General features: G+C 47.6%; 1 protein-coding gene across 2 annotated transcripts in view; it reads left to right on the forward strand.

Moving 5' to 3' along the window:
- KCNMB4 (potassium calcium-activated channel subfamily M regulatory beta subunit 4) overlaps positions 1 to 19,509 on the forward strand; it is a 93,957-nt gene that overhangs the window by 51,080 nt on the left and 23,368 nt on the right. For both annotated transcript variants that reach the window (XM_083182543.1, XM_083182542.1), the window contains exon 2: positions 1,483 to 1,610. In XM_083182543.1, coding sequence (XP_083038669.1) covers positions 1,483 to 1,610 — 128 coding nt within the window. The remainder of the gene's footprint in view (positions 1 to 1,482; positions 1,611 to 19,509) is intronic.

A 19,509-nucleotide genomic window follows, 5' to 3' on the forward strand; every position in this document is an offset into this window, starting at 1 on the left:
TGAAAAGATCTGGTGTAGTAGGCCTCTTGTTTGGGGAAACTTTGGCATATTAGAAAATAATCTTTCTTTTGTAGTTAGAGTACAGCTTGAAAGACTTCTTTGTGGAAATTGCTTACGTAGAGCCTGTGCTTTTGTTTAGACACATAAAAAGGCCAGTTGAGTGAACCCTGGAGTTATGCAGGAAATCTCTGTTATACCCCTTTCAGACAGAAAAATCCCCAAAACCCAGGTATTTCCAAGATACAAAAACCCGGGTAGAACTAGGTAGCAAGGTGCTGACCCCCTTTCACACAGTAGCAAAAACCCGGGTATTTCCCGTATCGACCTCTTTCACACAGAAGCCAGATTTTTCCTGCAAAACTCTGTGTGTCATAAGAATAGGACAGTTTTAAAGGCACACAGAGATGAGGTCATCAAAAGTGGGTGGTGAATGCTCACTGCATTGCAAGGATATGTTGTAAACAAGTTTATTGTTACCTCACATGGCTGTCAGTATGTTTGCAATGTTTGAGTACACTGTGGCATCTTTGACTGTCCCAGTCATCTGCCGATATCCTCCTCCCCTCTCACTGCCAGCAGCTCTCACCTCTTGCTTCTACCAATGGGCCATGCTATCCTTTCTTCAGCTCCCTAATGACCTTAGAGGCCAGCCCCATTGCCATGCCCTCCCAGCGAATCAGAGAGGCCCATCCTCACATCCAATCAGCCAGCACCCCACCAGGAGAGCCAATCAGTGCCTAACAATGTGTAATAATCCCCAAAACCCGGGTTGTTTCCTTTCAGACAGCCAGCGACCCGGGTTTTTGGAATACAGACCCGAGAAAAACCCAGGTAAATTCCTGGGTTGAAGCCCTGGCATTTTAGACCCGGGTTGACCCTTTCAGACAGAAAAAAAACCCGGGTCTACCCTCCTGGACCAGGTAAATTCGCGGGTCTTTTTTTCTGTCTGAAAGGGGTATTAGAAGACTGAGACCCTGGCCTTAAAACTCATAATACAAAACTCAGGTATCACACCTTCATTTTTTTTAAATGTGACATCAGTCACATGTGCAATACAGGTCTGACTGATGCACAAAATATCGGTGCTTTGCGAATTTGCCATTTTTGTATCTGGATAGGAATCCGACACAATGGGTTAAATTTACTAATATGTGAGTTCTATTGAATATGGATGTTGCTATGGGCAACCAATCAGATTCTATTTATTATCCTCTAATAGATGCTAAATAACATAATATGGTTGCTATGGGCAACATCCCGCCTTTAATAGAACTCCCATCTTAGTAAATTTACCCCAATATGAGCTGGGAATCCTCTTATTTGTACTAGTACTACCTTTTTAATATGTTATACTATATAGTATATATTTAAATATTTCTATTATTTTACATGTTGATGTATTATTTATGCAACAAGACAAATAAACCACCAAATAATTCTGTATTGGAGGAAAAAGCTAATTCATTATTTGTGTTACTACAGTGTTCATATATTCCTCCATGTGAGAGAGAGAACCAGAAGAATTCTGAGAATGTTCTGCGCTGGGAGAAATTTTGGAATAAAGAGATTGGCTTCCAGCCATTTACCTGCTACTTTAACCAGCATAGAAGGTACAGTGTGACCTGACATTGTGGACATTTGTGAATATTTTACAGAACACTTACACAGCGTGTATGGTTGTAATTCAACAAATTCTTGCAGCATTGTCTACTCTATAAATAAAGCCAATGCTTCCAGTAGGTGAACGTCATATGCAATCTTTTTGCATAAGATACATCATATGCGGTCGATTTGCATACAATGGAGCAGATGTATTAAGCCTTAACAAGAGATAAAGGCAAGGGTGATAAAGAGATATAAACGTCCAGCCAATCACTTGCTAACATGCTAGCCATGTTACAGGCTGTGCTTGAAAAAAGTCAGTAAGGAGCTGATTGGCTGGACGTTTATCTCTCCATGGCCCTTATTCTGATCGATGCGGATATTCCCGCTTGCGTACGGGCCGCCGATGTTTTTCTTCTGCGCATGTGCAGAGGTCACTCTGCGCATGTGCAGGCGATTTCGCCGCAAGGATTCTCTATACGCCGCACAGGGGGCGTAGAGGGGCGTGAGGGGCTACTTATCCTCATTACCCTATGCATACGCCCCGCGTTTCATGGGCGTTCCCATGCAAACGCGGGGCGTATGCATGGTAATGAGGCCGTGACGCGTGGGTACGGGGCGGGCATCTGACATCGCCGGATGTCAGCTGCCCGCCCCCATACAAGATTTCACACGGACAAGTGTCCGTGTGGTCTTGTGTTGCGGGACCTGGTGGAGCGTGCGGCCCTGCATTCGATGTTCGGCGACCATCGAATGCAGGGGCTGCTCCCACCATGGAGGAGGCGTATCCCCGTCCAATTTCATGCGGATCGCCACATATCCGCGTACGGACGGCAGGTGGCGATCCGTATGGAAGGCGGGGATTCGCCTGCACGGTCGGAGCCGCATATGCGGCTCCGGCCGCACCAAGCAGAATAAGGGCCCTTATCACACTTGAATTTATCTCTTGTTAAGCATGGGTCCTCAAACTGCGGCCCTCCAGATGTTGTAAAACTACAAATCCCAGCATGCCTTGCCACAGTTTTAACACTCCCTTATAGCAAAACTGTGGCAAGGCATGCTGGGATTTGTAGTTTCACAACATCTGGAGGGCCGCAGTTTGAGGACCCATGCTTGTTAAGGCTTAATACGTCTGCCCTATTGCACTATATGTGATCCCATTCAGTGCCCGGGATTCAATGTATCCTTGGTGCAGCAGTGACAATCTACAGATACAAAATAAATTACATACGATTTCACACCTTTTAAAAGTTTTATCAGCCCCATGGGTAGGGTCGGAATAAGCCTTTGGGGGCCTGGGTCACTACAGACAGGAGAACCTCTCCCTCTTGTCATTGCTGGCCACAAACTGCATGGGAGAATATTACACTGTTTACTCAAAACACAGAATAAAGGCAGTATAAACTTAAAGTCCAGAGAGTTGCTAAAATAGCAGATAAACTTAAGTAATAATGGGGCAGATGTATCAATGTCCTCCTTACGTCTGTAATCTAACGTGTCCCACTTCGCCTGGCATAACGCTCAGGAGCAGGGACAGTTTTCACTCTAATGTATGAACCTGGCGCTAGCGAGTAACGTTAATCGTTAACTCACCTCCTATCTGCAATTGGTAATTTTTTTCGGTCAGACTTTAACGTCCTCTGCATCCTTTACTGCGCATGTCCTGTTTTCTTTACCCATAATTCTTTGCTTGTATACCAAAGTCACATGGGTATTTTTACCCCTTGCGATTGGTTGCTTGGTTTTTTGCTCAGCTTATGTGTTCTCTCCGTTCTCTTCACTGAGAGGAGTTACACTTTTTCATCCTTGGCAAGTTAAATTTGTTGTAATTTTTTTCCTCCTTATACCCTTCCTCCCTTTTTTTTTTATTTTCACCCCTAAATTTTTCCAAAATTTATGATGTGCCCAGCGGCTATTGGCATGCTGACACCTATCTCTTGTGTCAGCATGCTGCCGTCGGCAGCTTCATTTATGTTTTGTTAATTTAGATTTCGTCTAATTTATGTATGCCTGCAATCTCACATCCTCCTGCCCCTGGCAACATGTCCCCCCTCCCCCTGGTAACATGTCCCACCCCTCCCTCCCCCTGGCAGCATGTCCCCCCTCCCCCTGGCGCATCTGTGCCTGACCGCTGTCACACTGCCGATGCTGCCTGCTCCCACCAGCTATCCCCCTTTCATTTATTTATTCCCTATTTTTTATTTCTTAATTTTTATGCCCTTCTCCTCTCTGTTATCCCCCGTAACATGTCTCCCCCCCCATCCTTGCCTGTCCGCTGGCACACTGCCACCGCTGCCTGTTCCCACCAGCTATCCCCCTTATTTTAAATTAATTCATTTTTGCCCTATTTTTTTTTTAACTTAATTTTTTCACTTGTTCCTCTCCCTTCTCCTCTTCCCCCCCTGGTAACATGGCCCCCTCCCCCTGCCGCATCTGTGCCTGGCCACCGGCATAGTGTAGCCGCTGCCTGCTCCCTCCACCTATCCCCCTTTTCATTAATTTATTTATTCCCTATTTTTTTAATATCTTTATTTTTATTACCCTGCTCCTGTCTGCTAACCCCCCCCCCCTCCCCCTGCCGCATCCGTGCCTGGACGCTGACATAGTGTATCCGCTGCCTGCTGTCACCAGCTATCCCCTTTTTTAAATTTATTTATTTATTCCCTATTTTTTAATTTCTTTATTTTTATGCCCTGCTCCTGTCTGCTAGCATATCCCCCCCTGGTTACATGTCCCCCGCCCCCCCCCCCTGCCGCATCTGTGCCTGGCCGCAGGCACAGTGCAGCCGCTGCCTGCTCCCACCACCTATCCCCCTTATTTTTATTTATTTATTTCCTATTTTTTTATTTATTTATTTGTATGCCCTGCTCCTCTCTCTTATCCACCGCCCCCCCCCCCCCCCTGGCGACTTGTTTCCCCCCTGCCGCAACCGCACTTGATCGCATGTTACAGCCAGCGCTGCATCCATTCATTCTCTTCTCCACCTTTGCTATTATTTCTTTATTATCCTTCTTAGTTCTATAGTTTTTTATTTCTGATTTTACACTACTTCTTTCATCTACTTCTCACCCTGGCTACATGTTGCCTCCCTACTACATCACACTTGACCGATAGCGCACCCACCGCAGCAAGCTTCCCTTCTCCTATCCCCCGTCTTGTTCATTAAAAAGCATCTATTTATTACCAAATTTCCCTGCTTCACTCTATTATCCTATCACCACTGACAACTTATCCACCCCTGCCGCATCCGCACCAGAGCGCAGGCAAACGCTGGCGCACACTTACTTTTTCCTATCCCCAATATTATTCATTTAATCCCCCATTTAGGATATTTTTATTCATAAACCTCTCCCCACCTCCCTTCTTGGAATTGGCAAGTATGCCGGGGTGCAGCTTTCCACACCCGACACTGACCTTCCGTCACTCACTGCACCACTATGTTCCCCCTTCTTTTACACACATATGTGATTGTTTTTTTTTTTATTATTAAATATCCATCAGAACCTTAGTCTTCAGCCACATCTAGATGATTTCTGCAGCCTGACAAAAGTGTTTAAAACGCTGCTTTAATGCTGTCCTGGGGTTTTATTGTACGTGCTTTTATTTATTTATTTATTTATTTAGCGGCTGGGGAGAGGGAAAACTTCTTTTTTTAAACTGAATCCAGGCAGCCAATCACAGCTTGCTGCATCATGGCTCCGCCCCCTTGAGCTGCTATATTAGCCAGCTCCAGAGAGGGAGCAGCCAGTCCGACGGTGCTGGAGGAGCAGTGAAGAGCTCCTGAAGAGAGGCAAGCCCTGGGAAAGGGGGTGGCCCAGCAAAAGAGCTGCTTCAAGGGCCACCTCCCCCCAGGTGAAGCACACAGAAGGAGACAGCCAAAGCCCAGGGAAAAAGGGGGTGGCCCAGCAAAAGAGCTGCATCAAGGGCCACCTCCCCCCAGGTGAAGCACACAGATGAAGATGGAGAAGCCCTGGGAAAGGGGGTGGCCCTGCAAAAGAGCTGCTTCAAGGGCCACCTCCCCCCAGGTGAAGCACACAGAAGGAGATGGAGAAGCCCTGGGAAAAGGGGGGTGTCCCCGCAAAAGAGCTGCTTCAAGGGCCACCCCCCCCCCCCCCCCCCCCCAGGTGAAGCACACGGCAGGAGACGGAGAAGCCCTGGGGATGGGGGGTGGCCCAGCAAAAGAGCTGCTTCAAGGGCCACCTCCCCCCCCCAGGTGAAGCAGGAGACAGAGAAGCCCTGGGGAAGGGGGGTGGCCCAGCAAAAGAGCTGCTTCAAGGGCCACCTCCCCACCCCCCCCCCCCAGGTGAAGCACACGGCAGGAGACTGAGAAGCCCTGGGGAAGGGGGGTGGCCCAGCAAAAGAGCTGCTTCAAGGGCCACCTCCTCCCCCCCCCCCCCCCCCCCCCCAGGTGAAGCAGGAGACGGAGAAGCCCTGGGGAAGGGGGGTGGCCCAGCAAAAGAGCTGCTTCAAGGGCCACCTCCCCCCCCCCCCAGGTGAAGCACACGGCAGGAGACTGAGAAGCCCTGGGGAAGGGGGGTGGCCCAGCAAAAGAGCTGCTTCAAGGGCCCGGACCCACGGAACCTACCTATGGGCTCAAGACAGGTAAGTATAAGTATGTGTGGGCTTTGGATGTATTAAAGTTTCATTTTTAAATGGGTCTCAGTGTGTTTATTTAACTATTTATTTTACTGTGGAACTACAAGTGCCGGCGGGCCCTTTAAAGCCCCGCACGCTGGGACTTGTGATTCTCCAAGTCCCTGCATGCGGGGGAGGCTTGCTGGGACTCATAGTTCCACAGCCCTGATTGGCTGAGCTATGCATATGCGTCTCCATGGAGACGCATCGGCCAATCACGCTCTCAGCCTCTGTAGCGCTGGGATAGCGCTACAGAGGCTGTTAGCGGCACCGGAGAGAGCCGGTTCTCCCCGCTGTCAGTGCGGGGACAGCTGGCTGTGAAGAGAACAGCGCTGGACCTGGATTGGTGAGTAAATTTGTGTAAAAGTGAGGTGTGTGGATGTGTGTGTAATAAAGTTTTACTTCTCTGTGTGTGTGTGTTTTTTTTAACATTCTTTTTACAGGTGGACTACAAGTCCCAGCGGGCCCATTATTGCCCCACATGCTGGGACTTGTGGTTCTCCAAGTCCCAGCATGCGGGGAGGTCTGCTGGCACTTGTAGTTCTCCTGTATCAAGCAATGTTATGTATGTAAGATTTAACCATATCAGGCCGGCGTCCACTGGCCACGGACGCCGGTGACAGCCCCGGGCTTCAGCCCTGGACGGGTGAAGCCTGGGGGGGGGGGACCCCTTTATGGGGGGGTCCCCACTCCTCCAGGTACCCCGTCCAAGGCTGACCAGCCACGGTGCTCATGTTTCGGCCGGGGGACCTTATATAAAAAGTGTCCCCTGGCTGTGGCATGACACCAAGGGCTGTTGGAGCCCGGTGCTGGTTTCAAAATACGGGGACCCCTCGTTTTTTTGGCCCCCGTATTTTTGGAACCAGGACCGGTCCAAGAGTCCGGGGCTGGTTTCAGAAATACGGGGGACCCCTATGGCTTTTGTCCCCCGTATTTTTGGAACCAGCCCCGGCTCAATGAGCCCGGGGCTGGTTATGCTCAGGAGGGGGGACCCCATGCTATTTTTTGTCAAAAAACACTGTTCCACATTTTTGGACACAGGGCCATGCACAGATCTCTATTATCTGTGCATGGTTCTGGCCAAAAAAACTTTTCATTTGTGTGATTTTTAAGGCCGCCTTTTATTAGAACTTTTCTGTGGCGGGGGTGCTATCCTGGCAGGCTGGGTATAATCAATAAAGAAGAAGAGAAGGTTTTGCGCTATGGATGCACATCTAAATAGGAGGTCATTTTATAAATTAAATACTTTATTAGTTTTTGTTTTCAAAGATAAGGAGGAGTTGGGTCCGTGTTCTTTTAATTTATAGGTCCACGGGTACTATCCCTCCTTATGGGTTGTGAAAATGTTTGAGAGGTACAAGATTTTAGAACAAACATTAGACAAACATACATATTGTGTGAAGTGCCACTACACTTATAAATATTTGGAAAGGTGTGTTTATAGATTAAAAAAATAGGCCTTCGGTTATAAGTCTGTTTATTCACTGTTTGCCACACAGTATCAATTTACCTCTATTTCTCTGTGATTTACAGTAATATACTGTTTTTATTAGGAGGAATGCAGCTCCCAGGAGTGTCTATTGTATGTTGTAAAAATTTAGATACTTTTCCCTTGAATTTCTTGTTGCTGTTTATTTTGAAACAATTTTAGCAAAGAACGTCACACTTTGCTAAAATTGTAACAAAAGAAACAGCTACAAGAAAATTATGGGAAAAGTATCTAAATGTATAAATAATACAATAGACACTCCTGGGAGCTGCATTCCTCCTATTAAAAACAGTATATTACTGTAAATCACAGAGAAATAGAGGTAAATTGATACTGTGTGGCAAACAGTGAATAAACAGACTTATAACCGAAGGCCTATTTTTTTAATCTATAAACACACCTTTCCAAATATTTATAAGTGTAGTGGCACTTCACACAATATGTATGTTTGTCTAATGTTTGTTCTAAAATCTTGTACCTCTCAAACATTTTCACAACCCATAAGGAGGGATAGTACCCGTGGACCTATAAATTAAAAGAACACGGACCCAACTCCTCCTTATCTTTGAAAACAAAAACTAATAAAGTATTTAATTTATAAAATGACCTCCTATTTAGATGTGCATCCATAGCGCAAAACCTTCTCTTCTTCTTTATTGATTATACCCAGCCTGCCAGGATAGCACCCCCGCCACAGAAAAGTTCTAATAAAAGGCGGCCTTAAAAATCACACAAATGAAAAGTTTTTTTGGCCAGAACCATGCACAGATAATAGAGATCTGTGCATGGCCCTGTGTCCAAAAATGTGGAACAGTGTTTTTTGACAAAAAATAGCATGGGGTCCCCCCTCCTGAGCATAACCAGCCCCGGGCTCATTGAGCCGGGGCTGGTTCCAAAAATACGGGGGACAAAAGCCATAGGGGTCCCCCGTATTTCTGAAACCAGCCCCGGACTCTTGGACCGGTCCTGGTTCCAAAAATACGGGGGCCAAAAAAACGAGGGGTCCCCCGTATTTTGAAACCAGCACCGGGCTCCAACAGCCCTTGGTGTCATGCCACAGCCAGGGGACACTTTTTATATAAGGTCCCCCGGCCGAAACATGAGCACCGTGGCTGGTCAGCCTTGGACGGGGTACCTGGAGGGAGTGGGGACCCCCCCATAAAGGGGTCCCCCCCCCCCAGGCTTCACCCGTCCAGGGCTGAAGCCCGGGGCTGTCACCGGCGTCCGTGGCCAGTGGACGCCGGCCTGATATGGTTAAATCTTACATACATAACATTGCTTGATACAGGAGAACTACAAGTGCCAGCAGACCTCCCCGCATGCTGGGACTTGGAGAACCACAAGTCCCAGCATGTGGGGCAATAATGGGCCCGCTGGGACTTGTAGTCCACCTGTAAAAAGAATGTTAAAAAAAACACACACACACAGAGAAGTAAAACTTTATTACACACACATCCACACACCTCACTTTTACACAAATTTACTCACCAATCCAGGTCCAGCGCTGTTCTCTTCACAGCCAGCTGTCCCCGCACTGACAGCGGGGAGAACCGGCTCTCTCCGGTGCCGCTAACAGCCTCTGTAGCGCTATCCCAGCGCTACAGAGGCTGAGAGCGTGATTGGCCGATGCGTCTCCATGGAGACGCATATGCATAGCTCAGCCAATCAGGGCTGTGGAACTATGAGTCCCAGCAAGCCTCCCCCGCATGCAGGGACTTGGAGAATCACAAGTCCCAGCGTGCGGGGCTTTAAAGGGCCCGCCGGCACTTGTAGTTCCACAGTAAAAGAAATAGTTAAATAAACACACTGAGACCCATTTAAAAATGAAACTTTAATACATCCAAAGCCCACACATACTTACCTGTCTTGAGCCCATAGGTAGGTTCCGTGGGTCCGGGCCCTTGAAGCAGCTCTTTTGCTGGGCCACCCCCCTTCCCCAGGGCTTCTCAGTCTCCTGCCGTGTGCTTCGCCTGGGGGGGGGGGGGGGGGGGGGGTGGCCCTTGAAGCAGCTCTTTTGCTGGGCCACCCCCCTTCCCCAGGGCTTCTCCGTCTCCTGCTTCACCTGGGGGGGAGGTGGCCCTTGAAGCAGCTCTTTTGCTGGGCCACCCCCCTTCCCCAGGGCTTCTCCGTCTCCTGCCGTGTGCTTCACCTGGGGGGGGGGGAGGTGGCCCTTGAAGCAGCTTTTTTGCTGGGCCACCCCCCTTTTCCCAGGGCTTCTCCATCTCCTTCTGTGTGCTTCACCTGGGGGGGGGGGGGTGGCCCTTGAAGCAGCTCTTTTGCTGGGCCACCCCCTTTTTCCCAGGGCTTCTCCATCTCCTTCTGTGTGCTTCACCTGGGGGGAGGTGGCCCTTGAAGCAGCTCTTTTGCTGGGCCACCCCCTTTTTCCCAGGGCTTCTCCATCTCCTTCTGTGTGCTTCACCTGGGGGGAGGTGGCCCTTGAAGCAGCTCTTTTGCTGGGCCACCCCCTTTTTCCCAGGGCTTCTCCATCTCCTTCTGTGTGCTTCACCTGGGGGGAGGTGGCCCTTGAAGCAGCTCTTTTGCTGGGCCACCCCCCTTTTTCCCAGGGCTTCTCCATCTTCATCTGTGTGCTTCACCTGGGGGGAGGTGGCCCTTGATGCAGCTCTTTTGCTGGGCCACCCCCTTTTTCCCTGGGCTTTGGCTGTCTCCTTCTGTGTGCTTCACCTGGGGGGAGGTGGCCCTTGAAGCAGCTCTTTTGCTGGGCCACCCCCTTTCCCAGGGCTTGCCTCTCTTCAGGAGCTCTTCACTGCTCCTCCAGCACCGTCGGACTGGCTGCTCCCTCTCTGGAGCTGGCTAATATAGCAGCTCAAGGGGGCGGAGCCATGATGCAGCAAGCTGTGATTGGCTGCCTGGATTCAGTTTAAAAAAAGAAGTTTTCCCTCTCCACCACCCGCAAAATAAATAAATAAATAAATAAAAGCACGTACAATAAAACCCCAGGACAGCATTAAAGCAGCGTTTTAAACACTTTTGTCAGGCTGCAGAAATCATCTAGATGTGGCTGAAGACTAAGGTTCTGATGGATATTTAATAATAAAAAAAAAACAATCACATATGTGTGTAAAAGAAGGGGGAACATAGTGGTGCAGTGAGTGACGGAAGGTCAGTGTCGGGTGTGGAAAGCTGCACCCCGGCATACTTGCCAATTCCAAGAAGGGAGGTGGGGAGAGGTTTATGAATAAAAATATCCTAAATGGGGGATTAAATGAATAATATTGGGGATAGGAAAAAATAAGTGTGCGCCAGCGTTTGCCTGCGCTCTGGTGCGGATGCGGCAGGGGTGGATAAGTTGTCAGTGGTGATAGGATAATAGAGTGAAGCAGGGAAATTTGGTAATAAATAGATGCTTTTTAATGAATGAACTAGACGGGGGATACGAGAAGGGAAGCTTGCTGCGGTGGGTGCGCTATCGGTCATGTGTGATGTAGTAGAGAGGCAACATGTAGCCAGGGTGAGAAGTAGATGAAAGAAGTAGTGTAAAATCAGAAATAAAAAACTATAGAACTAAGAAGGATAATAAAAAAATAATAGCAAAGGTGGAGAAGAGAATGAATGGATTCAGCGCTGGCTGTAACATGCGATCAGGTGCGGTTGCAGCAGGGGGGAAACATGTCGGCAGGGGGAGGTGGATAAGAGAGGAGCAGGGCATAAAAATAAAGAAATTAAAAAATAGGGAATAAATAAATAAATAAAAATAAGGGGGATAGGTGGTGGGAGCAGGCAGCGGCCAGGCACAGATGGGGGAGGGGGGGGGGGACATGTAACCAGGGGGGGGGGGGGGGGTAGCAGACAGGAGCAGGGCAATAAAAAAAAGATTAAAAAAATAGGGAATAAATTAATTAATTAAAAAAAGGGGGATAGCTGGTGGGAGCAGGCAGCGGATACACTATAGTCCAGGCACGGATGCGGCAGGGGGAGGGGGGACATGTTACCAGGGGGGGGGGGGGGGGGGTTTAGCAGACAGGAGCAGGGTAATACAAATAAAGATGTAAAAAAATATATACTAAATTATACTAAAGTAACAAGGCACAAATGAACGAGTATGAGGAGGGACAGGTGCAGGGAGGGATGCAGGCATATGGTGTGAGCAAGTGGACAGGTGCGGTGCAGCAAAGGGGGGGACATGTACGCAGCTGGGGGGGGGGGGGAGAAGGAGCGAAGAAACTATTAAAAATTTGATAAAAAAAAAAAAAGGAGGAGGAAAAAATGATTGTGAAGGATGGGGGAGAGGTGCGTGGTAGGAGCCGGCGGGCTAGCAGGCGGTGGGGAGACCCGGGGTTCATCAGAATGCCGGGAATGGAGTGAGGGGGGAGAAGGCATTAGACAGGAAAAACACACCTAACGCCAGCCTGAGGCTGGCGAAGAGAAACAGCGGGCTTAACGTCGGGGAAGGCAATAATACATTGCCTGCGACGTAAAAGCCATAACTTCAAATAGGAGGACAGCGCCTGAACGTTAAGTTCAGGGCTGCCTCAGGGGGACGTAAAAAGCCCCTTTCGTACATTTTCCCAAAACGTTAAAAAGTCCATTTAGTGGCGTTAAGTGCTACTTAAGCACTTAACCGCTGCTTCGTACATCTGCCCCAATATTAGTAGCAAAGCCTTGCATGTAGGTCATATATATGTTATATATAAGTTTAAAATGTAAGGACATGTTATAAAGCAAAGGTAGGAAAATTGTGATAAGAGAGTACATGTAAACTACAAAGTTGTTTGGAGAGTTCATGTAAACCCCATGGGTAAACATGCTATTCAGAACCTTTATCTTAAAAAAAATAAAATGTTTTAAATACATGCCAGCCACAGGGGTGCCCTAGATAGAGGGGGGTGCCCAGGGGTACTGACCTCCCTGAGCCCCCATTAATCCTGCCCTGTCCATGGGTCGAAATCATGTAGAAAGGGGCCAAATCACGCTAGTGTGGGGGACAAAGTGCTGCAATGCAGCAGTCACACCTTTTTTTCAATATCAATATAAGTTATGTTCTGCTCATTGTACAGTCACACACAATGTACAAGTGTCATGTCAAAGTAAACCGCACACTCAGTCTCCTAGGCCCTTATTCTGATCGGTGTGGATATATCCGCGTGCGTTCGGCCTGCCGATGTTTTGTGTCTGCGCATGTGCAGAGGCGTCTCTGCGCATGTGCGAGTGGGGCGTACGGCCAAATTCCGCATGATATGTGAACACTCCGAACAGGGGGTGGAGAGGGGCGTGAAGGGCTATTTGGGCTCATTACCATATGCATACGCCCCGCGTTTCATGGGAGTTCCCATGAAAACGCTGGGCGTACGTATGGTAATGCGGCCGTGACGCAAGTGTAGGGGGCGGACATATGACATCGCCGGATGTCAGCTGCCCGCCCAGATCTCTGCTTTTGCACGGAAAAATGTCCGTGTGGTCTGAGGTTGCGGGTGCTGGTGGAGCACTCGGTCCTGCATTCGATGGTCTGCGACCATCGAATGATGGGGGAGGTTCCCTTAGATGGAGGAGGCGTATTCCGTGAAAAATACACGTGCGGTCCGTTCGGACAGCTTCTTACCGCATACGGACGGAGTTGGCGATCCGTATGGAAGGCGGGGTTTCGCACGCACGGTCCTGGCCGCATAATCGGCTCCGGCCGCACCGATCAGAATAAGGGCCCTAGTGAGCCCTAGTTGCATCGGGTTACAACTATCTGTAAAACATATTTTCAGCAAAAAAAGACAAACCCAAGGTGCACAGACCTGGTGGCTCACTTATTGATGCAAGATTTAATTCAGTATTTGAGAAATGAAAAGTACAACTATGTGTAATGTACTTGCACAAATATTCTGTGATCTGCTGTTCTTTGCACTATGCAATTTTTATATATGATATATATATATATATATATATATATATATTTATTTATCTTGTATACTGGATTTTTTTATTTGAATAGTAACTTTTTTCAGGCTTTATTCAAATTTCCTCCTAATATACACTCATCTACTATTGTAAAGCGCAACGGAATCTGCTGCGCTATATAAGAAACTGTAAATAAATAAATAAGTCTTACCTTCCTCATTATCAGAATAAAAAGATACTTATCAAAAAGTATGAGGCTCTTAACTTATCCCTAAGTATGTATGTGGTAGCCACATTGTTCTCATTAGAAGAATAAAACATTGAGATGTTATTCTATTATTGTATAGTATACTAGTATAGTAATGACAGCAATGTTTCTGGAGACTCAGATGATTAGGCACAGAGCCAGACATAGTTCAGAGTATGAATGGTCACTGACAACTGTACATTAATGCACCCATGACTGCTCATGCACACAGGGCTGGCAATAGAAATCTTGGGGCCCTGTACAATTATATTTCTGGGGCCCCCACCTAATCCCAAATCCACACAACCCTCTTCTGTACGAGCCTCATTTAACCTTTCGCTGCTCCAGATCCTGCTTTCAGGTGCAGACTTCTCTCGTTCTCAGTCCTGTTGGCCTGGCTCCTGGCTGCTGCCTTCTGCTGGCCTGTCACTTTCACAAAAGAACGCAGAGCACTACAAGCAGGCACGGAACAGACGACACGTGCATGTGCTATAAAGTACAGGAGCCAGAGACTGAGGCTAGAGTGCCAGCGGCCTATGATGGGGCATGGAAGCTCTGGGGCCCTTGAGATTGCTGGGGCCCGTCACAGTTGTCCCCCTTGACCCCCCCTGTCACCTGCCCTGCATGCACATCTATTATCTGCTGTCTTGGGAGTCCAGGCAGGAGGTCTCTTGGACAATTCAAGATAGTTTCTACTTATGACTTTAGCAATTGTTTTTAGTCGTCTATGGTGGAAGGGGGTTGTACTCTACGGGAGTGGTAAACCACGGCCAAGAGAGCCCCGGCGCTAATTCAGAGAAGTCAAAAGAAAATTTTCAACAATTGTTATAATTAAGCATTAGGATCTTGGACAACTGCTGCAGGTGTGAGGAGTTTGCTAGACTCCAAAAAGAGATTGCAAAAGTGGGGTTTGTGGCACCCACCGCGCTGTTGGTAAAAGTATAGATTGGATAGAAAGCCTCACACTGATCACAATAATACAAGCCACGCCAAGTAGCAGTTAGTTTAGTAAACCTTATATAAAATTATAATGACAATAATGATACAGGAGGGGGGGGGGTAAGCAACTGAGATTGGTATATAAGCAACAAACATAAACAATTATAACATATATTTTAGCAGTGGCGGATTCAGGGGGGGGGCACCCGGGCACGTGCCCCCCCCTGTCATTTATTTTGTAGCTGAGGACCAGGGCTTTTCAACGAGCCCAGCCCCGTGTCTCTAGCCCCCCGGGAACCGGAGATATCGCCTGGCAAACCTGTAACATTTTTCCCCATAGGATAATATAGGACCCGTCAATTCCGACCCCCACCCGGTTCCGACGGCTGCCAGTTCCCGCCCTGGCATCACAGAAGCTTGTGGTTGATTTAATTCAATTCCAAATCGCTGGGCCTTCAATATGATACCAGGTTAATTGCTTCCAGAGATATTGCGTGTAAACCGATTTTTTTTATTTTTTAAATGTAATGTAATGGCTGTTCATGTTTTTGAGGGCAGATTACTCTGGAACCAAACGTTCCAGTTTCACTGGACCAAAATCATTCAAAGCCCACTCAAAAGTTCTTCAATATAATACTTGTCTCATGTAAATGGGTCAGTTGGTTCCGAAGCTATAGCCGGTTAAATGAGAAAACTGGTTAAAGGGGGGAGGGGTGGTTTTCTCTCCCCCTCACACCAGAAAATGCAGGGACTAGGCTGGTGTAAAAGGGGCCAAACTGGGAATGCATTTTCTGGTGTGAAAGGGGTATTATTTCAAATAGCCGGGACCTGCAGTGCTCTGAATACAGCCAGGCTCTGACACTGTCAGTGGCTATCACTTCTGCCTGGCGGCGGCTGTCCCCCATTTACCACGAGCATGTATTCCCCCTTGGCAATGAGCATGTAATCCCACATGGCAACGAGCATGGAACCTCTGGCAATGAGCATGGAACCCTTGGCAATGAGCATGTAGAGAAGCAGCACTTATGTAGCATAATTTTTAATAGGCATTATGGTGTTTGGCATAACACATAATGGACATAATGGCGTGTAACTTAACGTGTAATGGACATTATGGTGTAAATGTTTAATGCGCGCCTTTGGTGGACAATGTCCCTGTTTATGAAGTGTATTGTGAATTTTGGCTTAATCTGTGTGGCATTATGTGAATTCTGGCTCATTCCATGTGGCATTATGTGAATTTTGGCTCAATCCATGTGGCATTATGGGAATTTTGGCTCAATCCGTGTGGCATTATGGGAATTTTTTCCCAATCCGTGTGGCATTATGTGAATTTTGGCTCAATCCGTGTGGCATTATGTGAATTTTGGCTCAATCAGTATAGCATTTTATGCATTTGGCTCAATCCGTGTGGCATTATGTGAATTTTGGACACAATCCATTTGGCATTATGTGAATTTTGGCTCAATCTGTGTGTGTTATTATGTAAATTTTGGCTCAATCCATGTGGCATTATGTGAATTTTGACTCAATACATGTTTCATTATTTGAATTTTGGCTCAATCCAAGTGGCATTATGTCAATTTTGGCTCATTCCATTTGGCATCATGTGTAAGGGGCAAGTATAATGGGGTCTAGTATTTTGTTGCATAATGTGTAGAAGTTGTATATGGTGTTGACACGCCCCCTGTTGAGTGGCCACACACCCTTTTCTGGAGCGCACCTTTGGCGCGCGCACAACTACATCCTTCACTTTTGTCGCCATGGTGGGACTGCGTACTTTAAATGCCAGGGCCAATTTTAATTCCATTCCCACCCTCTCCTGCCGCTCTCTTAGCATGTACACTGGCACCACTAACACCGCCCCTCCCCCACCCAAACCCTTTTTTATCATGGTGCCCCCCCTGTCATTTTATCCTGGATCCGCCCCTGTATTTTAGTAAAAAGATTAGGGTTAAAATTAAATCTGATTAGCACCTGACTATAAAATGCTGGCATCCCAGCTGTAAATAAAAAAGGCAGGAGAACTTTCCGCTTAATTCATCCACATATTGATGCATAGGATGAGTAGTATGAAGCCGCAGATTGTTAGTATAATCCAAGTTAGGTTTTTAGTAGGTGAGTAGGCAACACATACAATGATATCCACTTCAGAGCATAACGGCATTTAACAGAAGTATAAACGCTGCTTCACCTGCAATTTTAGTATGTGCAGGGAGATATGAGAAGTGATTTCTCACCCATCCAGGAGTCCCAGTAAGGCAATCCTTTAAAGGCACCGGACCTGCGAGATTCTGTTCCCGGTGCACACGCAGCAGAGATGAAGTGCCAGTAGTGTGCTGGAGGGCGGCTGGATAAAAATCTAAGGACTGTACACTGTAGCTCCTGGTGACGGGCGGCAGCGTTGATCTGTAGCCGGAATGGTATATTGGCGGAAGTTCAGAATACCGGTGTGGGCAGAAGTCAGAAGCAGTCAGGTGCACTGGCGAAAGTAAAGCAACGCGTTTCATCTCCTAGGAGACTTTTTCAAGCGTGGCTTGTATTATTGGCTTGTATTTGTCAGAGGTCACCGCCGTGCACAGCCTTCCCCGTCCTCCGGGGCGCACGGCGGTCGGCTCTCTGACCCGCGTTGCCAGGCGACGTCTACGCCGGCTACTTCCTGCCCGGCATACGGGCGTCAGGGGGTTGCCTAGCAGCGACGCTGTGCAGCCGCTGGCGTCTCTCTCCATGCGCCGTCATCACGGCGCGACCCGGAACGCGCTTTGCGCGCGCTTCTTCTCTTCAAATACCGGCGTCTTTCACCACTTAGACGCTGGCTATAATCCTTTGTGGGCGCCTTGCAGCTTCCTCACTCTGGCAACTCCCCAGCTTCAGACCTGCGTTCCTGCTGCAGTTCCTTCCCTGCATCATCCGTCTTCCTGTCTGGTTACTCTCAGGATCCTGTGGTATCGTTCCATACCCTTCTTGTGCCTATTCTTGCTGTATCTCAGTTTGTTATTTTAGTTGTATACATATTAGCTCAGTATATCTTAGGGTATTCTGGGTCAGCTTCCCTCTTAGTATCCTCCTCTAGGGGGTCCCCTGTCTCAGCCACCGGGGTGTTAGTTAGTTTTCCTCTTGTCCACCTGTTACCTCCACCGGTTGGTTGTCGCCACCACCTAAGACGCTTTGGAGGGCACCGGAGTTGCACAGGCTTAACCCGTGCTTCAAACGTGGCTGCCGTGCGGGAAGATCTAGGGCTTCTGCACCTTCCGGTGGACCTATAGGGTGGCAACAGAGTCAGCGGCTGAGACAGACTCTCCCTTTCCCCACTGACCTTTCCTCCTCCTGGTCAGTTCCCTGTCCACTCCAGTTGTCCTTACAGGGCACTGCCCGCTCATATCCATTGGTCTCGGTGTTGCGCCAATCGACCGGTAATGATTACCAGCTAGGACCTATGCCAGTCTCATTGTGGCCCAGGTATCCTAGCACGTCTGAGCCGTGTCGACACACTACTGTTGAGTAGGGTGGTTGCTCTGCGCCTAACAGTATTATTGTGATCAGTGTGAGACTTTCTATCCGATCTATACTTTTACCAACAGCGCGGTGTGTACCACAAACCCCACTTAGTCGTCTAGGGTACCCAATTTAGTTTGTTTGAAAAGATGTTAAGGGGGTATTCAATATGGGATTTTAACTTATTTAATTTATCAGAACGTCCCAACAATCGGAATTCCAACCCGCTTTTTTTTTGATCTGACAGTAACTTGACAGTCAGAATTCAATGTTCCGGCTGTCGAGTGTTGGACAGTCTGCAGACCGGTGGAAACAGCCACTTATTGTTGAACACCGGCCATTAATTTGACAATCCGTGGCCGTTTCCAACAAAACAGATCAGACATTTAAAAAGTTGCATTTGACACCCTTCAATGCTGTCGTTAACGTCAGCATTGAATAGGTGAGTGCCGATATTTCCCCTGTCTGGAAATATTGGCACATATTGAATACCCCCATAATTGGTTTACCATGATAGTTGGAGTTGCTATAAATGTATAGTAAAGTCTATATTAATTAATTCTTTCTCTTTTTCCGTATAAGCTACCTATTTTTAGTTTAATAAAAGGCAAATGAACAAACAGCATTGACTGCATTCCCATGCAGTCTCAGCAGTTATTGATTATTGTGACTAAAGCTGCAGCAACCAAATCGCTTGTCTAGCTGTCCAGTCTGTACTGCAGAGCTGTAAATTACAGTACTGAGAGTTTCCCTAAAGCACAGAACGTGGTGATGAAATATATACCTAGCTTCTTGTCTTGCAACCACATCTGGGCTGGTAGATAGTAGCAGTGACTACATTCTGCATCTATTCCTGACCTAGACCATTACCTTTTCACCTGTCATGGGACTACTACTCATATCATGATCTGCCAGTGGATAGTAGGCTTTAAACTTCACGGCTTTTACATTTCTTATGTAGCCAGACTGAGATAAGCCAGGCACACTACTATATCATGTTACAGGGGCCCGCTGTATAGCTGAAAGAAAATGATATACATTATATTGTAGGACACATATTTATACCTTTAGAAACCATAATAAACTGCTACACAGACATATTAAGTTAATCATTTTGTCATCTTTGAACTTATTTTCCTTTTGCAATATTATAAACATGATATTCATACATATGTAGACTCTATTTAGAGCTGTACACATATCAGCTGTTTCTCAGTGGCCACAAAATGGGCATTTCTGGGTGAGGCTGGGTGGCAGC

This window comes from Crinia signifera, chromosome 4, assembly GCF_055691185.1.
Source record: "Crinia signifera chromosome 4, ASM5569118v1, whole genome shotgun sequence".
NCBI lineage: Eukaryota > Metazoa > Chordata > Amphibia > Anura > Myobatrachidae > Crinia > Crinia signifera.